The following is a 22063-nucleotide window of genomic DNA, read 5'->3' as shown; positions in this document are numbered from 1 at the left end:
TCACTCCTTAATGAAAAGCTCACAAGCAATAAATTAAATAACCAAGGAAAAAAACTAGGCAGCAGAAGGGGAAAACAGAAGCCTGGAAGATCAAAATTGGACAAGAAGAACCTGAATAACCTTAAGCTGGCTAGATGTTGGCAATGAGTCTGGGAAGGGCTGCTGAAGAACAGTGTTTAAGCTTTGGCAATCTGATAATGCTAACTAGTACCCAGGCTAAGATATACTGACGAAGAATTAAAGCTTCATCAAATTCCATCTAAAGCTTAGTATTTTTTTTTTAAGGGCTCATTTACAATTTAATAGAGACATCTCCAGATTTAGGATCAGGTGGCATTTTAAGCACAAAATTGGATAACAGTGGGGGGAAAATGGAAAACCGAATTTAAATTGGGAAATAACGCATTCAACATTTCAAAATAGAAATAAAGATGTTTTTATAACTTTCAAAATTTACTTAAAACACAAGCATTCAGCTTACAGCCCTATCACAATTGGAAATTCCATGAAATCACAGTAAATTTGTGTAACCAGGGGATGGGGTATTCCTACACTGAAACATATCTGGCTCATAATAAAAGGAAAATTTTACTAACCATGACACATCCGCACTTGAAATACTAGCCTAAGAGATTTAGGGCTATAGGACAAATTTGGGAACTGTGCCCCTAAAACCTTGCATTCCAGTATATATGAATTAATTGTTGCTTAAAGCTAAAAACTGACTGAAAGAGATGTCACATGCTCTAAAATGGCCCAACTAAAATCTGTTTTGAAACATTTAAAATACCACTTATGCTGGAAATAAAACAATTTTCTTACCACATTTAAAAGATAAAAGTGATTCCTCCCATTATGTTGTTTTTATATAGTAAATGAAACCTGGCACTTGTTGCAGAAAAACATTCAAACTATGTCAACTTAGTATACATATTTCATTCACACCAATACTATGTAAATACATCTTATATTTAGACATATTGATACACATTTAAAAAATGAAATGAAGTGCAAACAAATGCCTTTTGATTTCATCTATGTCATCCCAAGTAATGTCAGTATTGGTAATTAATGGCCATGGGGCTTAGTACCACTCAGGTCTCCTTACTTTCAACAGTAATACTCAGTTAAGGTACTCCTTTTCATACAACAGGAAGCAAGAAGCTTTACTTGGCTTAGCTGGATGCACTATGAAAATCTGAAATATGAACATTTGTCATATGTAGTGGAGGAGATGGCAAGTTTTCAACAACAGCCTTTGAAGTGACAGTTATGAAGTAATCAACGTCTCTGTATTCAATCAGTCCATCTGAAAGTGTTCCCTCATAAGCATTTGCTGTCCTAGAAAATATCCTTGCAATCTGATTTTTAAATACCCCTACACTCAATATTGTGGAGATCTATCTTCAAAACTGAGCAAATATAAGAAAAGAATGTTTATGCGAAGCTAAGGCTGAAAGAAATATAAAATATAGAAACTGTTTGGAAATGTCTCGGTAAACACTGGCCATCAGGTGACTAGCCCAGATCCCTGGCTCGTGTGCATCAGAAATCTTTCATCTGCTCTAAATTTACACACCAGTTCCCTTGGGTGGAAGGCATCTTCTTGGCGAAAGACCAGAAGGCTCACGGTCCCTTCCATCTTGGTGCTTCTCAACAGGGAAACAACTTCCTCCTGGGATTTGCCTGCTAAATCTACTCCATTTACCTAAAACAAATAAAAAGTTTTCAGCTGCAGTGCTGTGCAAACATATGACTGAAGAAAAGACACACATCCTAGAATGTATCATGTCTCCTATGGAGCACAGCTCATTTTGTGGATTCTCCCATGATTTGGTAGCTAATAAAGAAACACAGCCTAGGTATCTAGAAGTAGGACAGGAAGTAGTAAATCTTTTAGCACTCATTAATAAGCCAAAAGCCACAGCCACCAGAGCATTAACAAGTAACAACTAATAAACAAATATATCCAAATTATCAGGTTAACACAAAACTTGGGAGTAAAAACACACTTTACTTGGGAGTAAAAATTGTGGGAGTAAAAACACACTAAAAATATTTTGGTAAAACTTTCAGTGAAATTTTACTGAAACTTATGAAGATAACTTTTTATCCCTAAGAGACAAACATTAAAGAATACAAAATAATAATTATATTTACAGAGGGGTAGCAATATTTTGAGGTAGCAATACCTTGATATTTTTCAATGTTTTAAGAGAATCTTACAAAAAAAAAAGTGAGAGAGAAAGAGATTTGAAATAACCAATTTCTGGGGAATCTCATTATTTTTACCTTTAGGAAGTATAATAACATTACCAGAAAGCACTATATATTTAAAAGAAATAAGAGTGAAAATTTATTTTATAAACTATTTGACAGTATTCACTTTAGAGAAAAATAACATTTTGTCCATGACAATAAAGTATATTATTTAAATTGTAATATCAAAATTACCCTGTAGTTAAAATACCTTTTGGAACATTTCCCTCTCCACTAAAAACCATCTTCTACTGCTCAGTGTACTACTATTTAAGTGATTGCACAAAATAGATAAGTAGTAACAGGTTCAAAGAAGGAAAAATTTCTAGATTAAAAAACAAAAGAGTGACTTGATACTTTAAGTATGCTTCCAAATACCCACATGCTCAGAAAAACCACCCACAAAACTGTTGACACTGGGTAGATGCAACTGCAGATACTAGAAAGTTAGGTTTAAGACTTGTGAAAATGCAGTTTCAAGTAAAGCTGATAGCTACAGAAAATAGAGCCTAACTCTGAAGAGACAGAGGTTTCAGGCTCTTCCCCACTGCTCAAAAAGAAAAACAAAAGCCTTTGTGATGTGCTGAAAGCAAAGTATTATGGGAGGAAAGAGACTCAAAAAGAAAGGAAGAAGGTGAGGCTGATGCCAGAGACAGGAGGACAGACATGTTTTGGACTCAGGGGCAAAGATGATAAATTCAAGTCCCAGCTGAGCCTCCTACTACATAAAACAAGCTATAACCGCAAACTTGGACCAATACTACTCAATTTATGCACCAAGGACAAGTGGCCCTTTCTGGAAACAACACTCTAAATATAATTTATACTCGAACCTTTTCTTCTACTTAGCCTCTACCGGTGCCCCTTTAAAAAATGGTGTCACAAGAATAAGACACAAAGGAAAGGAACAAGATTTAAGAAATCTAGGCACCGTATGTAGCCATGGAAAAATCCTTTTCCTGGAAGGCAATCCTTTGCTCCATTACTTTTCAAGAAATCTTTAGGAGAGTTTGATCTGGAGAATTCGAAACTACATATGAAGCTACAAGTAAAGAAGAAAGGGTAATGCCACAAAATGTAGTTTAACATTAGTGTCTGAACAGTAGTTAATAATTAGGGATGGTGGTATCTGTGGCTAAGAATACAGACATGTTTTCTGAAGAAAACACTAAGAAAAGCGACTGATCTATTTTTCTCAATCTTTCTTCCTTTTACTTCTATATACACAAGCAATCACAAACACAGGAATGTCTACGTATGTTTATGTATATCTAAGATGGCCTCAAAGACCAATGAACCGAAACTCATGAAGTACAGAAAGGAAATTTTGAAAAACTATTTTTTTCTGACATTTGATTTTTATGTCTCAATTCATTCTCCACACTGCCATTTCAAAATTTCCTCTCATCAAGACACACTGTTTTCATTTACTTCATTTGTCTCTGTTCTGATTACAAAGTAGATATCATTTCTATATTGCCAGACATAAATTTAAAGCCACCTAGAAATAGAACCTAGCAGACACTGTACTTACATAATGACAAATGTTATGTTATCTCATAAACCAAATGTCTGAGTAGCTAAAAATTTATGAGTACACTCAATGAAAAGATATTTCTCATCAAATAACATGGAAACAAGTTGAAGTAAAGCAGAAATACACTGCTTTATGATGCAAACTTCTACTAAAATACAAAATTTAACTGCATATTTATGAAGATATGAAAAAGAACTGACCCCTGAAAATGGAACTTTTTAAGAATTATGGAACTTCTGACTTAGAGAAGTCACTCACCTCTATAAGTCTATCTCCTGCCTTAAGTCGGCCATCTTGGATGGCAGCCCCTCTTGGGAGGATGTTTTTCACATAAATTGGAGCTGAGCCACCTATTGTTACATCTCGGGAAGTGATGCTGAATCCCAAGCCTTCTGTACCTAAATACATAACGACAACAAAAAAAGTAAATAAAATGAGATACCTTGAATTTCAGAGGTATATGGCACAGAAAGGTTTTGTTATTCTCTACCTCAGCTTGACATTTTGTAATTTTCACAATGGCCTACATTGCTTTTAATACTTTAAAAGTCTGAATAGCTTTTCCAAAACAGACTAAATTAGGGAAGGTTTAAATGGCTTATATATCAAAATTCCTTAAGAAGAAATGGGAATCTAGTCCAAGACAGACGAAAGGTAATATACAAATATGACTGCTAAAAGTTTCTAAACTGGTCAAAATATTTGACGTGAAATAAACTTAATTTCTCCATGTGGAAAAAAAATTCTGTTAAAACCCATAGTACCATAGTACCTCAAATATCAATTAGTATTGTGCAATCATGGTATCCAGATTTAAAGGGTAGGAGGAGGAGTAAGGAAAGAGAAAATGATCAGGAAGATGGAGAAGAAAGAGTGAAAAGAAAAATTTTTCTAGGTAACAGGCCCTCCCAACACTATAATTAAAACAATTTACTGACAGGATGAACCATATTGTATTTTCCTAGTTCTCTTCTATTTACCTAAATCTTACCATATATATTTCTCAACCAATAAATAAAATTGTAAAAATAAAAAACAAAGGCAAATTACCCAGGGAAGACCCCCATCTCAGATCGTAGCTACCAAGTCTAAGGATCATCATATTATGTTTAAAGGTACTGAAATTAATGAGGCATTTACAAATCACTGTGCTGGTCTGTATAGTTTTAATTCCAGGCTCTTCAGCAGCTTTTGACAGGCACTCATAAGTGCAATACAGTATAGAAAAGGGGTTGCATGTTACTAGAACTGACATGCAGCAAGCCAAAATGAGCCAAGAAAAAATGTCAAGACTACAACAAATTTCTAATGAATCACACAATTTTTATAACACTTCTAATAATGATTAATTTCTACTGGAGCTTTTTAAAAAATTACTTTTTAGGATATTAGGTTCCATTTCAGTCAAAATGATACTAGGACAAATTCTTGGCTCATGTCGGAAGAATAAAGAGCTACATAAAGGTGAAAAATCTATGGAAGGATACCATTAATGTGATGCAGCACTTAGTACAAAACTAGAAGCAAGAGTACAAATCTGTAAGTAAATAAATATGGGCAAGTAACTATGAATGAAAACACGGGTTAAAGAAGAAACATAAAGTTGATATGAAGAAAACACCCCATAGTTATACCTGTAACAGAACCTACCCTATATATTCTCAAGTACAAACAAAACATTCATTTACTTCAAGCCTGAGGTCACTTTAATGTGCCTGGACTGTTAATTTCCTGAGTCTTCTGTGCTGAAGACTTGAATGGCATCTTGTCTATATGAAATTTTCCTAATTATTCTGCTGGGACTTTTCCATATGTCTCTGTGCTTTCATGAAACTCTAATGACTTGCAATAACATTTATTAAGAAAGAATTCTAAATTATTCTCCTTTTGCAATATTAATTTGTATGAACTACAAAGACTGACTGTTATATGAACCGCAATACTATTAAAATATCAGCAATAACCCCTAAATCTGTAAGCTAAAAGTTCAGGCAGTGACCTTTAAAAGAAAGATAAATAGATATCAATTTTCATTTAGCAAAGCCAACAAAACATTTTGCACTGACTGAAACAGATTACTGACCTTCTCCTCTGACTTTATTAAAAAGCTAATTTCTACAAAAGAGCAGGGTATCTGAGAATGGCAAAATGGCAATAAATATTAAGAAATCATAATTATAGGAGCAAGTACATAAGGGCTATTCTATTTTGTCATGTTTATATGACATGGTTCCTAAATTATGCCTAAGAATCATTATCATGAAGGATTCTCCATTTAGCACATAGAACTGATCTCAGTTTATGAAAGAACTGTCATTCAAAGCATGTCAGTTCACTCTGAACTGAGTTTAAAGTTTAACATGGACACACCCTATGTTTTTGATGTACTTTATTAAAAATGTTAAATGTAACAATCCTAACTGGTAATAATCCTATCAGTTAGCTACAATGAAAGCCTGTTCAATTGTCATACAATCATTATTATTAAAATACCTCTATTCAGTACTAATCAAAGAGAATCAGCATTCTGGACTCTTACTTATCATAAACTTATTTTTCATATAAAATATTTGTAAGTATTGACAGAATGTACAGTTGGTTTCCGCCTTTTGTCATACATTCTCACAGTAAATTAAAATCAAAATAGAGCTATGAAGCTCTATATCATTTAGAATACTCAAAGTCAAAAAAATGTTTAAAAGAAAACCACTGTTTCCATTTTTCTGATCTTGATGATTGAGCGCAGTCTTTGTCAATTAGCTCTGTCAACGTAATCATCTTTTAAAATGCTATTAAAATAAAATTGTTAATTTCTGTATTCAAAAGAATGCCTCTTTTAATGTCAAGTAAAATTTCACTTCATTTAAAAGTTCATATTGTATCATAAGTTGTTAAAATATAATTGTGTAAAAAAACATAATTAATGAAATAAATATGCCTGTTAGTGTAAAAGGGCAAAGATATTTATGAACTAATATCTTTATGAGAATGGCCAAGTAAAATATTTTTCCTCTGTTGAGAGATCCCAAGCAGAATTTTATTTCTTTTTACAATTCCATTTGTGGTTCTTACCGTATTTTTGCTTAAAAACAAGGGCCTGTTATTTGAGTAGAGAAAGAAGACGATAGGATCTGATACTTATCTCATTTAGGAATTAATGAAGGTAAAAGGGGTTTATGCCAACAAAATTCGGCATTTGTAAGAGGTTTCAAAAATGGAGTAAAGCTGTCAATTCCTGATCATGTCAACCAAGTATTTGGAGCTTAAAAATCAGTAACCAGAAATAAGGAGTTTGTGGTTCACATAAAGTTCAATGAAAGAATATGATTAGAAAGGAAACAGGAATCTCAGAGTTTACAACCTTGTAAACCCTACTCCAAATGGAAAGAATGGTCTAAATGTCAGGATATGGAAAATGTTCTCGTAAGAATCTGCTGCCAACAGCCACATGACTTGGGGAAATCACTCAACCTCTCTTGAATTCACTTTCACCTAATTGTAGGAGTTGGTTGAGCTCATAAAAAGAGAAATATTCTTTATGACACCATTTTGAAAGAGATGATTTTAAAATATATCTGAATGCTCAGCTAAAATGGATGATTAACAGCAAAAGTGTAACTCAATGCCTGGAGGGGACAGTGTTTGGAAATCAGAAAATCAAGCCTAGCAGTCTGCCCAGAGTCGTCAAGAAGAAAATGGAAAAGCATGCTTCCTGTATACAAGGATGCATAGTCTATGGAAAGGACACTTAAATAAATAAATTGACATAAGGCGTATGTAATAAAGAGTTAGCAAGGTCCATTAGAATTTCCCTTGTCATCTTAAGGAAGGAAAGCAGTATAATATTCTGGAAAAGTAGCAGACAAGGAGCCACCTGATCGGTGAACCTACTCTTTCTTCCCATGAATCACGACAGCTTCCAATCAATCACTTGCCCTTACCAAAATGATGGGGTTAAAGTGGAGGAGCTCTAACGTCCTCTTTGAGAGTTATGCCTGGACATCAAGTGGGGTGATCAGAACAGTCAAGTCCTTACTATTGTTTTAGGTTTAATAGTATATCCTAAAACCAATTTTCTCCCTTACCAAAAAGTTTTAGCACAGTAGTAACTGCTACCTTCTTCACAGAAACTTATTTTTAAAGCCTTATTTTCTCTGAATTTCATACTTTAATTCTGATACAGCAAAATGAATCTGAAAAACTTAACTATAATTTTAAATACATTTTTACATTGTTATATCAGTTCTTTCCTCTAATAATGGGATAGTTGATTTGATTTTTAAAATAAATTCCATAGGGGTGCCTGGGTGGCTCAGTTGATTAAGCATCTGCCTTCAGTTCGGGTCGTGATGGAGCCCCCGCATCGGGCTCCCTGCTCAGCGGGGAGTCTGCTTCTCCCTCTGCCTGCCGCTGTGCTCTTCCTCTCTCAAATAAATAAAATCTTATAAAATAAAATAAGATAAAATTCTATAAAACAAAACAAGGTGGGTCATACCTTTCTTCAGCTGGATATTAAGCCTCTTGCCTATTTTTTTGGTGTTATAACCACTGCTTACATTTGTACTAAATACATTTTGCGGTGCTGGGGCCGGAGCCGCCGGCGGTTTTCCGGAGGGGTGTGTGCTCTGAGGTAGTAGTCGGGGGTGAGAGTCTATCTGCTCAGGCGGGTGGTTCAGTCTAGGAGCTCTCTGCAGTGCTGGAAGTCCTGCACTATTCACACTCCTGTTATCCATATACTGGCTATCCGGACTGAAGCGGCTTGAATAGTAATTGTTCTTCTCACTCTGGGATAGTTGTTCATACTGCTCTTTATTGGCTGCAGGAACCACATGGAACCAAATGATGGGTGTACGCATGGCTTGGCGAAACATATGTTGTGCTCTGGGTTTGAGAAAGAATGGAAAATTAGCAAATTAAGACCGGCAGACTAGAAGATACTATGAGCTTAATTAAGTATACTAATTAAGCAACAAGAACTGACAGACTTTTGTGAAACTGAAAAACAAAATTTTAAAATATCCCATTTATCAATCAAAGTTTGCAAGCTCCGATAGAAGCATTGCTGTTTCTCCAAATATAAATTTCTCTTTCTCTTAATAAAAATGACAAAATTATCTATAACTACAGAGAAGATACTGTGCTCTCAATCACAAATTATTAAGTAATAGTTTTAAGCACAACAGGGGTATTATAATTGCAATAGAGATGGAAGTTAAATACAATCTTCTCTCCACAATATTACCCAATATGTTTAAAAATTACATTTTATTACAAGGGACCACTTGAGTTTTTGAAGAAATAAATATACTTAGAAAACTATAGAAATCAACTATCCATCATCAGCAACATGAATTCAAGTCTGTGTATGCAAAATTCCCAAGAACACCAAGGCGGCCTCAGTGACGCAAAATGCGAAGAGTTTTGGTCCTGGTGCTATTCCAGGACCAGCCTGAGAAACTGTTTCACCTCATGCTGGTTCCCAACTCAGATCCTACACAAAGTCCTTTTGATTTCTTCTCACTCTTGCCTTGTTTGATAGGCACTGGACAACTTTTATCTTTCTAATTGAATAAGGACTTGAATCAGGACAAAGAAAATCTGAGTGGACCACACTGTGGTTCAAAGGAGCTTTCTCTGCTTATTTATATGGGGAGTCATTACATGAAACAAAGTTGGAAATGTGAGTTGAAGTATAATAAAACCTAGCATGCTGGCAAACTGTCCAAAAGGAGAGGCAGTAGCAAAACTGTGAAGTCTAAATTGGGCCCATAATATTTTAAGAAGCGCTCTGTCAGTCGGAGGGCATTTTGAAATATAGTCTAATGGTAGTAATTACCTGGAGTTTGATTAAGTTTTTAAAAGCTAGATAATGACAGAAAATACTCCTCTCTAGTATAAAGACAGACACAGACGTGTTGTTTGAAGCATTTCACTGGGCTGCACTCTCTCAAGCCGAAAGCATGAAAGAACAGCAGTGCAGCTGACACACACTTACTGTTCAAATCTTCTATTTCGAAGGTCGCCATCATTAATCCTGACAATGCAATCATTCTCATGAAAAAGGTTTTCTTGTTCAGCTTTACCACCTTTCTCCAATCGTTTTACTAATAACCCCAGGGTTCTGCAACATTAAGAACGCAAATCATTACACATGTAATATTTCTACCATGCACAATGCCCTCCTGCTTTAATGCTGGTATTATATTTACAAAGACTTCCTGATAAAGGAGTGCATTAAATCGTTATTAGTACATTTGAAAATAACACCAACACAAAAAGCACAACAGTATAAACGAAGTGCAGAAATGGAGCCTTTCAATAAATGTAATAAATTGTTTCTGGGTGTCAAGATTATGTTTCTGAAACAAACCCTGTACTTCTCTGCTTAGAACTGCCTCAAACAGAGCTCGCCCGATGGTTCAGTGGATAGCACAGCGTGGAGCATAGCCGAGTATGTAGTTGTGGATAGCTCTGGCAGTTTTCGGTCTTAAGCCAGCTGGTACATGGCTGATGGCAATCCTGTCTCGCCGTGAGAGTGCAGGTAACCAGGAAAGGTTAACCTCAGTGTACTGTACATTGGCGAAGAAAAACAGGAAAGTTTCCGTTCTTGGCATCTGCATTTGATGGTGCCTAATATTCTGAATTTCAAAACTTGTTAGGTCTCCCAAAAGTAAAAAAAATTTGTTGCCATTTATTCCCATTTAAAGACAAATAAGAGAAAGCCAGTGACAGGTTCAAATGTCAATAGTTCAAACCTCATCAATGTGTGCTCCAACTGCAGGCTGAAAGAAAAGCTTAGAGACCAATGAGGAGATAAAAAAGCAAAAATTATTAGCGTACTTGGTCTGGGATACTAATGTCTTGACTGAGAGAAAGAACATTCTAGATACTCTGGGACAAGCAGCAAACATTATGGGACCACAGCACAACAGGCAGGAATCTTTACATAGTTCTGGTGCTGTGACTGACTTAATGGCTAACATAAATTCTATATGATGGTCATGTTAGAAATTTTTATGAACTTATTTTGGGCCTGTCTGAAGCTTAGGTTTTCTTTCATAATCCTAACATTAAGAGATACTACCCATATAGATACTCAAATTTAGAAACCTGTCAAATAAACGTTGACGATATTTCTAGTAGCCCAGATACAGATATAAGCTTCCAACAGAATACAACTTGCCATGCCCTATACAGGCTTTCTAGTAAAATAGACAGCTTTTGCTTATAACCGTTTAAAGTAACTGTTACTTGTTCTGTGACCATTCATCTTGCTTCCCTGTAACTGTTACTTATACACACACCTCCTCTCTACTAGTGCATGGTCAGCTCCTGGAAGACAGAGAAGATGGCATTCGGCAAGGCGCGCCTGAGCACCTAACTAGTAGCAAGGTCTTGACGAATGAAAACTGAATGAGTTTAGCTGAGGCAAACAAGTCTCAACTTTCTAACAAACTTTCTGCAAAACAGAATATGAGTGAAAGGAAATTTAGATTCGGATCCTTTTTTTCATGAAGATGTTATTTACACGAAATATACGACTGAACTGAAAAAAACGGATTTGAAAGAGTCCTTTTTCACTTGTCATTTTGCAACTTAAACTTGCTTCTTTCATGAATACATTCTTTAACTTCATTTTAATTTTTATTATTAAGTACAGTATAGCATGTTTTACTAAGGTCAAGTCCACCAACGTGCAAAAATAATCAGGGGAGATAATATTTAAATCACCTTTTGTAATTACACCATTTGAGGATTAGTACCTATTAAGTGTAAGAGTCTAAAAGTCTTAGTGACTGATAAAAACAGTATTATGTAGGTAATTTTTGGTAACTCACTACCATCTATTGGAATTAAACAAATATAAAAATCCTCTCAGTTCAAAGGTAAGAACAAAGTACACTGACACAGCTGCATGAGCAACTTAACAGTCTGAGTCCTATTTGGAAGAAAGCGATCCCACACAATACGCCACCCATAATTAAGTTACTGTTAAAAAGTCATCATGCCCACGATCTGTCTCCCTACACTTCCCTATTGGGTAAGTGTGTTTCTACGTGCAATGGATTAAGTGTTCCATGAGAGGAATCGAATTATTAAGATACATCTACGATTCTGTGGAGTCAGACAAAATAATTTGAGAAGGCAAATTAAATCACAGTTATTGACAGTATGAGAACTAGAAGGCATTTGGCCACTTCACCATCAAAGCAACCACGTTCAGGGAACCACGTTAAAGGAACACCCACGGACACTCACAAGCAGACATGTGGTGCCACACCTGTTGCTAAAAGCTACCTCCCCCGGACTGAGAGCGCTTTGTCAGAGTACACGCATTCTGTGTGCAGCAAAAGTAGGCCTTCCCAACACTACTCCAGGTTAATTAGTTTTAAAATGGTGACATCATGAGCAGTTTCTCAGTAAGGTTACAATATCCCTGCAATCTAAAGTGATGAATAATGATTATGCTTTTATGTATTCTGAAATATTTTATGTATTCTAAAATAGCCCACAGAATACTTTTAGAGAGATATATATATACATACATATATATATATAGAGAGAGAGAGAGAGAGAGGAGACAGAGACAGACTATGTTTAATGAAAATTACTTAGCACTTAACTAGTACTGAAAATTTGTTTAAATTTACAAATTTACCCCAGATAGATCCTTTTGGTGTTTATCACAGCTTAAAATAACACAACTTGGAAATATGTAATTTAATTCTACAAGTGCCATCAATATTTTTCAGATGAATAGGCCTATGGATTTATATTCATCTAGATAATCATTTTTCTTTTATAATCTACTCCCCCCACCGGGGAATCATTGTAGAATAATAATCCGAAGTAAAAAAGCATGGCATGCTTCATTTATTCAATGGCTCATCTTTCTGAATAAGTCCTCATATATGGCCTAATTCATCAGTAATCCTAATACACAGTGAAAAATGTTACAAATCAAAAACACACCATCACATTTACATGGAACATAAACAGAAGTTTATTAAATGAGGCTTTCAGAATCCAAAGTTATTCAAATAGACACAAAATCTTGGAGTCCTTTTTCTCAGTGCCAGGGACTAGAGAACTGATTGGGGGCTGGAGGGGGAGTGGGGGGCGGGGAGGAAGAATTTCACCCTGAGTAACACAGCAAGTGATCAGGGAATCAATGGAACAGACTGAATTAAGGAGAAGTTAGTAGCCTGCTGATTTCTAAGTACTTGACCACACTATTAGAATCATTCTCTCAAAAAGAATGGATTAATTTAAAAGTAAAGTGGTACAATCTGCAAAATTATCTCATTTGCTTCACTAGGTGAAAATGATTACAAAAGGAATGGGAATGAACAATCAAAAAAACTTCACAAGAAAATTGAACTGATAACATAACAGCTGAGAATGAAAAGTATCCTCTGAAGGGAAATCAACAGGAAGTTGTAACACTTTCATCTTCCTGAAAAAGGTGAGTGCAAGCAGATAGATTTTCATACCTCCCACGTTCAATTTAAAGCCTTCTCAAACAGTATAATTAAAAATAAATTTTAGGTATATAGTTTGCAAATTCATCCAGCAACTAGTATTTATTTGTTCTGGAGTAATAAAGATCTGACTGCCTATGGTGTTGTGGTCCCTACAACACTTATTAGACACATAACTGAAGATAATGAAGTCCCAAACATTTTGGCATGTCCGTGTGCTAGGATAGAGACTAGTTTTTCTTTTAGGCAATTAGTACCAGAATTCCTCATCAAGGCAACCATTTTCCTTAAGAAGTGACTTTGCAAAAACTATGAAGAGGAAGAGGGGAAAGAGGCAGTGAGGTGAGCTCTACATGAGGAACAGTCCAGGAACAGCCAGACGAGCTGGCAGACATAGGAGAAAGGATGTGGTGCGCTTATTAATGTGGAGGGGCAGATTTATGAAGATATGTCTGGAGGGTTTGGGGGCGTAGAAACAGAACTTCCTTTACCTCCTGTGTGAATCTAATGTAAGCTCAACTTGGCACATACGGCTTTTAGAGCACACAGATTTTTTTTTCTGCTAAATCTGAAACATCCCCAAGCCTACCCCATTTCTACTGTTTCCTATATTTTTTCAAAATTTTGGGAAAAAATACTATATCCACTATGTACAATTCTCACTTCTGAATAATTTTCCTACACTAAAAATATGCAAATCTACACATATTTCTTTAAGCCCTTTCCTGTGGCTTTTGAGCAATGTTTCTTACCAATAGCGGGGGAGGGACAAAGAAGAAGAATATAGTCACAGAAAGCAACCCATTGAAATGCTGCATCTTTGTACATGATTTTGGATGTATAATTAGAAATTTAACTGCTTAGATTATATTAAGGATTGCACCACTACATTTTTACAAGGTTCATTAGCCTAATTATACACTTAATTAAAACAAACTCAGTCATACATGGTAACATTTTCAATTCTAAGTATAAATTACAACCAGGGATAAAACTGAAAATAAGTAACAAATGTTTTATTGACATCTAAATTGGCTAAGCAAGTCTGAGTTTTGCTTTGATAATGTAAACTCCCACAACCGCCACCCAGCTGTATGGAAATGATCATAATTCATCTTAATAAAAGCTGACACAATATAAACACCACCACTGTCCTGAAGGCAGAGCAGGAGCGGGCAGAATGGGATCGCATCAGCAAGACCCTCTCACCTCACATGAGGAGCCACCAATTACCCACATTTGGTCCCTGAGAACCACATCCACCAACATAGCAGACACAAACAGAAGAAAGTTCAAATAAGTTTCAAGTTAAAGAAAAAAAAATTCTTAGTTTCTTAAATCTTTAAGAGATGAGATGAAGAAGAATTTCAAAAAAAAGGTAAATAAAAATAGAGAAATCCTTCAGCTTAGGGCAGAAATGACAAGCATCATACTTCTACATTTAAAGAAGCAAGATTTATCTAAATGTAAGTTACATTTTTCTGTCTAAAACAAATGTATTTATCATAGTCCTTTATTAAAACAAACAAGTCTACAACTAAGAATGCACAATTGAAAACTTTCAGACAAAGGGCTACAGATTCAGTTGATAAAACTGTGTTTTCTCAGAAGTAAATTAAAATTGAATACTCAAAGAGCATATTTATTCTTTCAAAAATGATAACTTCAGAACTCTACAATGATCTGAAATGAACTAGTTCCATGAAATTCAAACTGGCTATAATTCTTCATTAAAATATAAACTCAACTAACTAAACTAGTGTATACAGTTGACCGCTGAACAATGTGGAGTTAGGGGTGCTGACCCCAGTGCAGTAAAAAATCTGCATATAACTTTTTGACTTCCCAAAAACTTAACTACTAATAACCTACTGCTGCCAATAACATTAGTCAGTTAACACATATTTTGCATGTTATGTGTACTGTACACTATATTCTTAAAGTAAGCTGAAGGAAACAGAATGTTAACAAGAAAATCATAAGAAAGACAAAAAACATTTACAGTACTGTACTGTATTTATAGGAGAAAAAGCCATTTACAAGTGGACCCACACAGTTCAAACCTGTGTTGTCCCAGGGTCGGCTGTTCTTGTGAATATCTGGAATTTATGATAGCAATAAATTCTCATCTTGGGTTCAAAACAGAAGAAAAAAAAATCATCATTTTCCACTATTATATAGACTAATCAGCACCTATCTAAACAACCAGAACAAGCAACACGGAGGGAATTCCAAGGCACGTAACAGGAAGATAAATGGATGATAAAATAGCATTCTTATTAATTGTCAATGCCAAGTACTTTGTTAAATGTTATATTGTAATCACATATATTTTCCTATTTAAGCCGTACAAAATCATAGGGGTGTCCATCCCTTAGATGGGAAGGCTGAGGCTAAGCGAAGCTAAGCTGCTCAGGCTACACTCTACCAAAACACAGAGCTGGGTTCTGGACCAGGGATCTCTGGTCTTAAAACCTGAATTGTTCTGAACAACCCCTCTGCCAATAACATGAAGATAACATGTGGTCAAGTTAACCATTGACAGAAAGGTAACACAACATTTCTAACGAGAAATCCTGGAAAGAAAATGAACTTTTTGTTTTTAATGTATTATAAAGCAAAAAGTCAAGGGGAAGAAGTCATTTTGAAAAGAAACTTTACTACAGCAATTGGAAGTGTAGTGTTGACTCTTCACCTGATACTCTAAATATTAAATTGAAGATCAATATCTTCATCTATATAAAGTGAGCTGAGACAGGATTAATAAGGCCTAGCCAGCATGAGCTGTTAGCAGAAAGCTAGAAACACACACACACACCCCCAAGACTCTCCCTTTCTTACCAAGGGCTGCTGCTTTCCCAATTAAAGACTTAAGAGTCTTCCTTAATTCTCATGATTGACAATCAGATATAGGAAGAAGAGTTCTGTGAATACTTATTACTCATTGGAGGATGTTCAATGAGTTTTGTTTTTTTTAATTTGCCTTCTTCTGGAAATTCCTGAGATTTAGGGGTATGTGTTGGTGGGAAATTAAATATACAGTTACAACAGAGAGACTTTCTTATCAACCAGTAAGTGACAATGAAATTTTGGACTCTTGCCCCCCCCCACAAATATTATGAATAGGAAACACAGAAGAAGGGATTTTAGATACAAAAAATACTAGAATAGAAACTCCATGATGACAGGCATTTTTATTTGTTTGGTTCTCTATAGCAGGGCTGGCAAATTACGGCCCACAAGCCAACATTCAGCCTGCCACCTATTTTTATAAATGCAGCTTCACCGGACACAGCCACACCCATTTGGTTACACATTTCTTATGGTGGCTTTCATGCTGCAATGACAGAACTGTGTACTGGCGACAGAAACTCGGTGACCCACAATGCAACAATGTTGAATATCTGACCCTGTAGAGGGTTTGCCAAGCCCTGATCTACCGTACACTCTACCGTACACAGAGAAACAACAATACTGCCTGGTAGATACAAGATCTTTTAAAAACAAAAACAAACAAAAACTTGCTGGATAAAATAAAGACAAGCCTATAACTACTATTCGCATAAGAAAAAGTACTGTGGAAGAACACTCCAAAGACCACAGGTCTAAGAATAAAGAAAAATAGATATATAAATGGGAAATGTCCATTACAGAAAAGACCCAGAGAAACAGACTGCACTTTATTAATAAGAATAATATGCTTTCCCTGGGTGGCTCAGTCGGTTAAGCGTCTGCCTTCGGCTCAGGTCATGATCCCAGGGTCCTGGGATTGAGCCCCACATGGAGCTCCCTGCTCAGCTGGGAGCCTGCTTCTCTGTCTCTGTCCCACTCGTGCTCTCTGCCACTATCTCTGTCTCTCTCTCTCAAATAATAAAATCTTAAAAAAAAAAAAAAGAAGAAGAATATGCTTTAGCCATACTGGTTTCCACAGGGGAAAAGATGTATAATATCCACTATAAGTGATACTATGGAGTCCAGGTAAAAGACTAACTATTATTTTTTTAAGTGGTCTTATTTCTTGAAAACCTTTAACAATTTCTCCATTATTTACTGAATGAGGTCTCATCGGTCACTCGTAAAGTGCCTTGTAACAATCTCTCCAGCACTATCTTATAATAAATTGTTTCAAATCCTCAACTCATTATTTCTTACCAAATCACGCACATGTGTATGTGGCATCTTCCTTTCATATATTCTCCTACGGGGGAAGAGTATCATTCCAGAACGTCTCTAGCATAACTCCTGTATTTCCTTCAAAGAACAGATCAAGCCCCCCTGCTCCACTGCGCGTACATCACGGCACACTGTATCCTATCCTTCTGCTAAATCCCAAGGGCACTTGTGCGTGCAATTCTTCTGACACAGAGCATAGATTTTTTTTTTTTATACACATTTTTCAACTGGAGTTTTAAGTTCCTCAAAACCAAATTTAAATCTTATAATTTCATAAACCCAATGTCTACAGTATACATTTTTTTATCTTGCTTTTTAAATACCTAACATTACATTATTAGAAACCTCAGAAAAAACTCATTAACAACTACCAAACCAGGATATGTCTTTATTTATCTATATCTAACATAGCAATGCCATTGCTAATATGGGTAGGCACAGGTTCATTCACACTTTTACTCTGTAAGCTTTACTGAGCAATACCTATGGGTTAAGTCCTAGAAATAGAAAAAAATAAAAAATAAAACATAGTTTCTCTACCAAAGGAAAAGACAATTATTTGGCATAACCACCCTGAAAGTAGCAGCATTTGTGATTTAAATAAGAAGGGTATGTTTGACATTTACATCAGGAGGAAATCAAATTATATGTGTGAAGTGAAAATTGATTTCAAGGTAAGGAAACTGTGAATAAAGAGTTCTGGATGGGAATCAGTTAACTTTATTTATTTATTTATTTTTAAGATTTATTTATTTGACAGAGAGAGACACAGCGAGAGAGGGGACACAAGCAGGGGTAGTGGGAGAGGGAGAAGCAGGCTTCCCACAGAGCAGGGAGCCCAATGCGGGACTCAATCCCAGGACCCTGGGATCATGACCTGAGCTGAAGGCAGACGTTTAACCGACTGAACCACCCAGATGCCCAGTTAACTTTATTTCTGAAATACACACAAGATGACGAGTAAAGTAAAACAACATCACAGCAAAGGAAAAAATCAATAGAACTACAAGGCAACCTACAGGATGGGAGAAGATATTTGCAAATAACGTATCTGATAAAGGGTTAGCATCCAAAATATATAAATAAATTATAAAATTCAACACCCCCAAAAAATGGGCAGGAGACATGAATAGACATTTTTCCAAAGAAGACATCCAGACGGCCAACAGACACATGGAAAGATGTTTAACATTATCACTTATCATCATCAGGGAAATACTATTCAAACTTAGAATGAGATAGCACCTCACACCTGTCAGATGGCTAATATCAACAACACAAGAAACAACAGGTGTTGGCAAGGATGTGGGGAAAGGGGAAACTTCCTGCATTCACTGGTGGGAATGCAAACTGGTGCAGCCACTCTGGAAAAGTCTGACGATTCCTCAGAAGGTTAGAAATAGAACAACCCTACAATCCAACAACTGCACTAGTAGGTATTTACCCAAAGAATACAAAAATACTAATTCAAAGGGATACATCCATCCCAATATTTGTAGCAGCCTTATGTACAACAGCCAAATTGTGGAAACCACCCAAATACCTGTCCATCAACAGATGAATGAATGAAGATATATATATACACACACACACACATACATATATTATATATATATATATATAATGGAATATATATTACTCAGCCATCAAAAAGAATGAAATCTTGCCATCTGCAATGACATGGATGGAGTTAGAGAGTATAATGCTAAGCGAAATAAGTCAGTCAAAGACAAATGCCATATGATTTCAGTCATATGTGGAATTTAAGAGAGAAAACAAATGTGCAAAGAGAAAAGAAAAAACAAAGCAGAAGAAGAGAGAAAGGCACCAGGAAACATACTCTGAACTACAGGGAACAAACTGATGGTTCCCAGAGAGTAGATGGGTAGGGAATGGGTTAAACAACAGATGAGGATGAAGGAGTGCACTTGCTGTGATGAGCACCAGGTGCTACATGGAAGTGCTGAATCACTATATTGTACACCTAAAACTAATATTATACTGTATGTTAACTAACTGGAATTTAAAAAATAAACACTTATAAAGAAAACCAGCATCAAGGGGGAGGTAACACTGTCTCTGTCTAGGTACTGAGGCAGTGGTTGGGGGATGAGCAGCCATATGCTAGCTATCGCTGATGCCTCCAATCAGAAAAGACCATCTACTTTACTCCAGAAAATAGTCTTTTTAAGTAGGCCCAGCAAGATCCTTACTTAAAAAATTCCATTATCCCTCAGGCCATATCAATACTTAAGTGGTTTTAAGAATTTCTCTAACATTGACTTCACATTTCTTCCTATTTTCCTGAATTATTTTATATTCGAGATGTACTGCATTGTATGTCGTCTTTATGATATATAATTCACATCCCACATTGTTCCTTAGACTTTTTGACTGTGAAATCCAAATCAGAAAGCAATACTGACATATATGGGTCACTTTTACAAAAATAAGTATTCAGTAAGTGTTATTCAATTAGTCATATCTCCAAAATTGAGAAGGCCCAAGTGTGATTGGAATTTTGTACAAGAGAAGTTACTCTTGGAAATTTCAACTTACATTCCATGAATATGTATTCTTTTATTCCCACTAGATATATATGCAATTTCTTCACGAGTTCAACTTAATTTCTTCCTTTCTGCTATACTCCATTGCTTAATTTGCCCTTGCAGCCACCACAGAGCTGATGTAGCTCCCTTTATAAGCTGTCATCACATTTAAAATCATCTTCTGCAACAAGCCAGCTTCAGTTACGTAATTCAGACAATTCTTCCTCTATCAATTCACAGAGTACCTATTATATATCAACATTTATCACATAATTATAGTTGTGTGATTTCTTGGCCATCACTCCATCTTGACTGCAAATCTCTAGAGAAAGACTGTGTCCTGTTCATCTTTGTTTCCTAGCACCTAACACAGGAATTACCACATGGTAAATGCTTGGGAAGGTTTCTGCCTGAATGAGAAGAATCCACCTATAAGCATTTCTGAGAACAAGAACCATGGGTGTGTCTGCCTCCTCAAGATTGACTTCTATGATTCTGAGCAGCCTGCTCAGAATCTATTTTTTCTCTCCCAATGACAGCCTAACTCTGAATAACCATTACTATCGAGTCCATGCGGAAGTTTAAGAATGCAATACAAATATTGAGAAAAAAACAAATATTTCTGTTGTTTCCCAATATGAAAACTGGTAATGCCTAAAAGAGTTTATAAAGAACCTGATTTTCTTCATCTCTTTGTCCCTTATATAAGGAAGTTGCACAAGATTTTCTTCTTTAAATGCCAAATCAACAGGGATTAAAAATGACACAGTTATAAAACAACTTGTAGTTCTGCAAAGGGATACTTCTCTACTTGAGTGTGTTCAGTATCTCTAAACACCATGGTAACCAGTGCCTGATGGATTCTGTGAAATTGCTTCCACTGAATTAATCTATACTACATTTACTTTTCTGTCTTATTCTCTTTTTGCTCTAGGCTTTTCATCTATTTGTTTGATCCTAATATCCTTTCACATTGAGGGAGGAAATGTGTAATAAATGACAGAAAATGACATGCTTGTGATTGAAATACTGGTTAAGTCCCATTTAAATGGGAGGGCAGAAAGTGGTTCAAGAGGGCAGTGTAGGAAGATCCTGAACTCATGTCCTCCCACAGACACAACACACAAACAGCTCCATATGGAACCGTTCCATCAGAAAAGAACTTGAGAACTACCTGAATAGCTACTCCATAAGAAAGGACGAAAAGAACACACAGACATGTGCTCTTGCCAAAACCCCCAGCACAGTGACCCACAATTGGGAAAAAGCTTAAAACACAACACAAATATGAATAAATATATACATACATAAATCAATACATATACACAGCTTCTCCCTGAGGAGCAAGGGGTTTGTACTCCATGATAGATACCACAACGCTGCGGGCCTGAACCAGAGTGAGGAAGCCCCAAAATGTCTGGCTTTGAAAGCCAATGGGAATTACATTAAGGAGAACCACAGGGCATTCAAGAACAAAGATTTCCCTCTTAAGGGGCTCACATGCAGGACCCAGCTCAAAAAGCAGCAGTCTGAAAAAAGTCTAGACCACAGATGAAGGAGGGTAGAAGTCTGCTGGTATTCTCTTCAGGGATGGAATGCTGGCAGATGCTATTTTGACGGGTTACTTCCACACTGCCAGTGATAGTATTGTGGGTGCCATGTTTTGCATCTCATTCTAGCCAACTAACAGTTATGGGAAAGCAAGCCCTTCTCCCCACTGCAAGCACCTCCAGATGCAGCAGGTGAGCAGACCCATGCCTTCCACCCTTCGCTGCTCGTGCGACCCTGCCTTCATTGAACAGGTATGTGTAGTGCACACGGGGAATGTCCCGTGAGCACCAGGCTTAGGTGTGCTGGGGAGGATTGGGCTTCTGGACCCCACAGAACTGAAACAACTGGAGAGACAACTCAAGAGACAACCAAGAACAAGGGTCAGGTTAAACATTAAGATTCATCTCCTACACAGAGCCACTCCCCGAGATAGGGAGATAGAGCTGTTTTACAAAATACACAAAACCAAACAGAGTGAAGTAAAATGAGGAAACAGAGGAACATGTTCCAAA

The 22063-nt window shown here is 36.3% G+C and overlaps 1 protein-coding gene across 10 annotated transcripts in view; it reads right to left on the bottom strand.

Moving 5' to 3' along the window:
• The window catches only part of PARD3 (par-3 family cell polarity regulator), a 644288-nt gene that overhangs the window by 252224 nt on the left and 370001 nt on the right, over positions 1-22063 (bottom strand). For all 10 annotated transcript variants that reach the window (XM_073885517.1, XM_073885521.1, XM_073885518.1 and 7 more), the window contains 4 exons: positions 9792-9917; positions 8292-8677; positions 4055-4194; positions 1580-1708 (listed from right to left, as the gene is read on the bottom strand). In XM_073885517.1, the coding sequence (XP_073741618.1) occupies positions 1580-1708; positions 4055-4194; positions 8292-8677; positions 9792-9917 (781 nt within the window). The remainder of the gene's footprint in view (positions 1-1579; positions 1709-4054; positions 4195-8291; positions 8678-9791; positions 9918-22063) is intronic.

Source organism: Callorhinus ursinus, unplaced genomic scaffold (genome assembly GCF_003265705.2).
Source record: "Callorhinus ursinus isolate GAN/ISIS: 27379988/994484 unplaced genomic scaffold, GSC_fseal_2.0 scaffold62, whole genome shotgun sequence".
Taxonomy (NCBI): domain Eukaryota; kingdom Metazoa; phylum Chordata; class Mammalia; order Carnivora; family Otariidae; genus Callorhinus; species Callorhinus ursinus.
The sequence above is the reverse complement of the archived record's forward strand: the minus strand, read 5'-3'. Positions and strand labels throughout refer to the sequence as shown.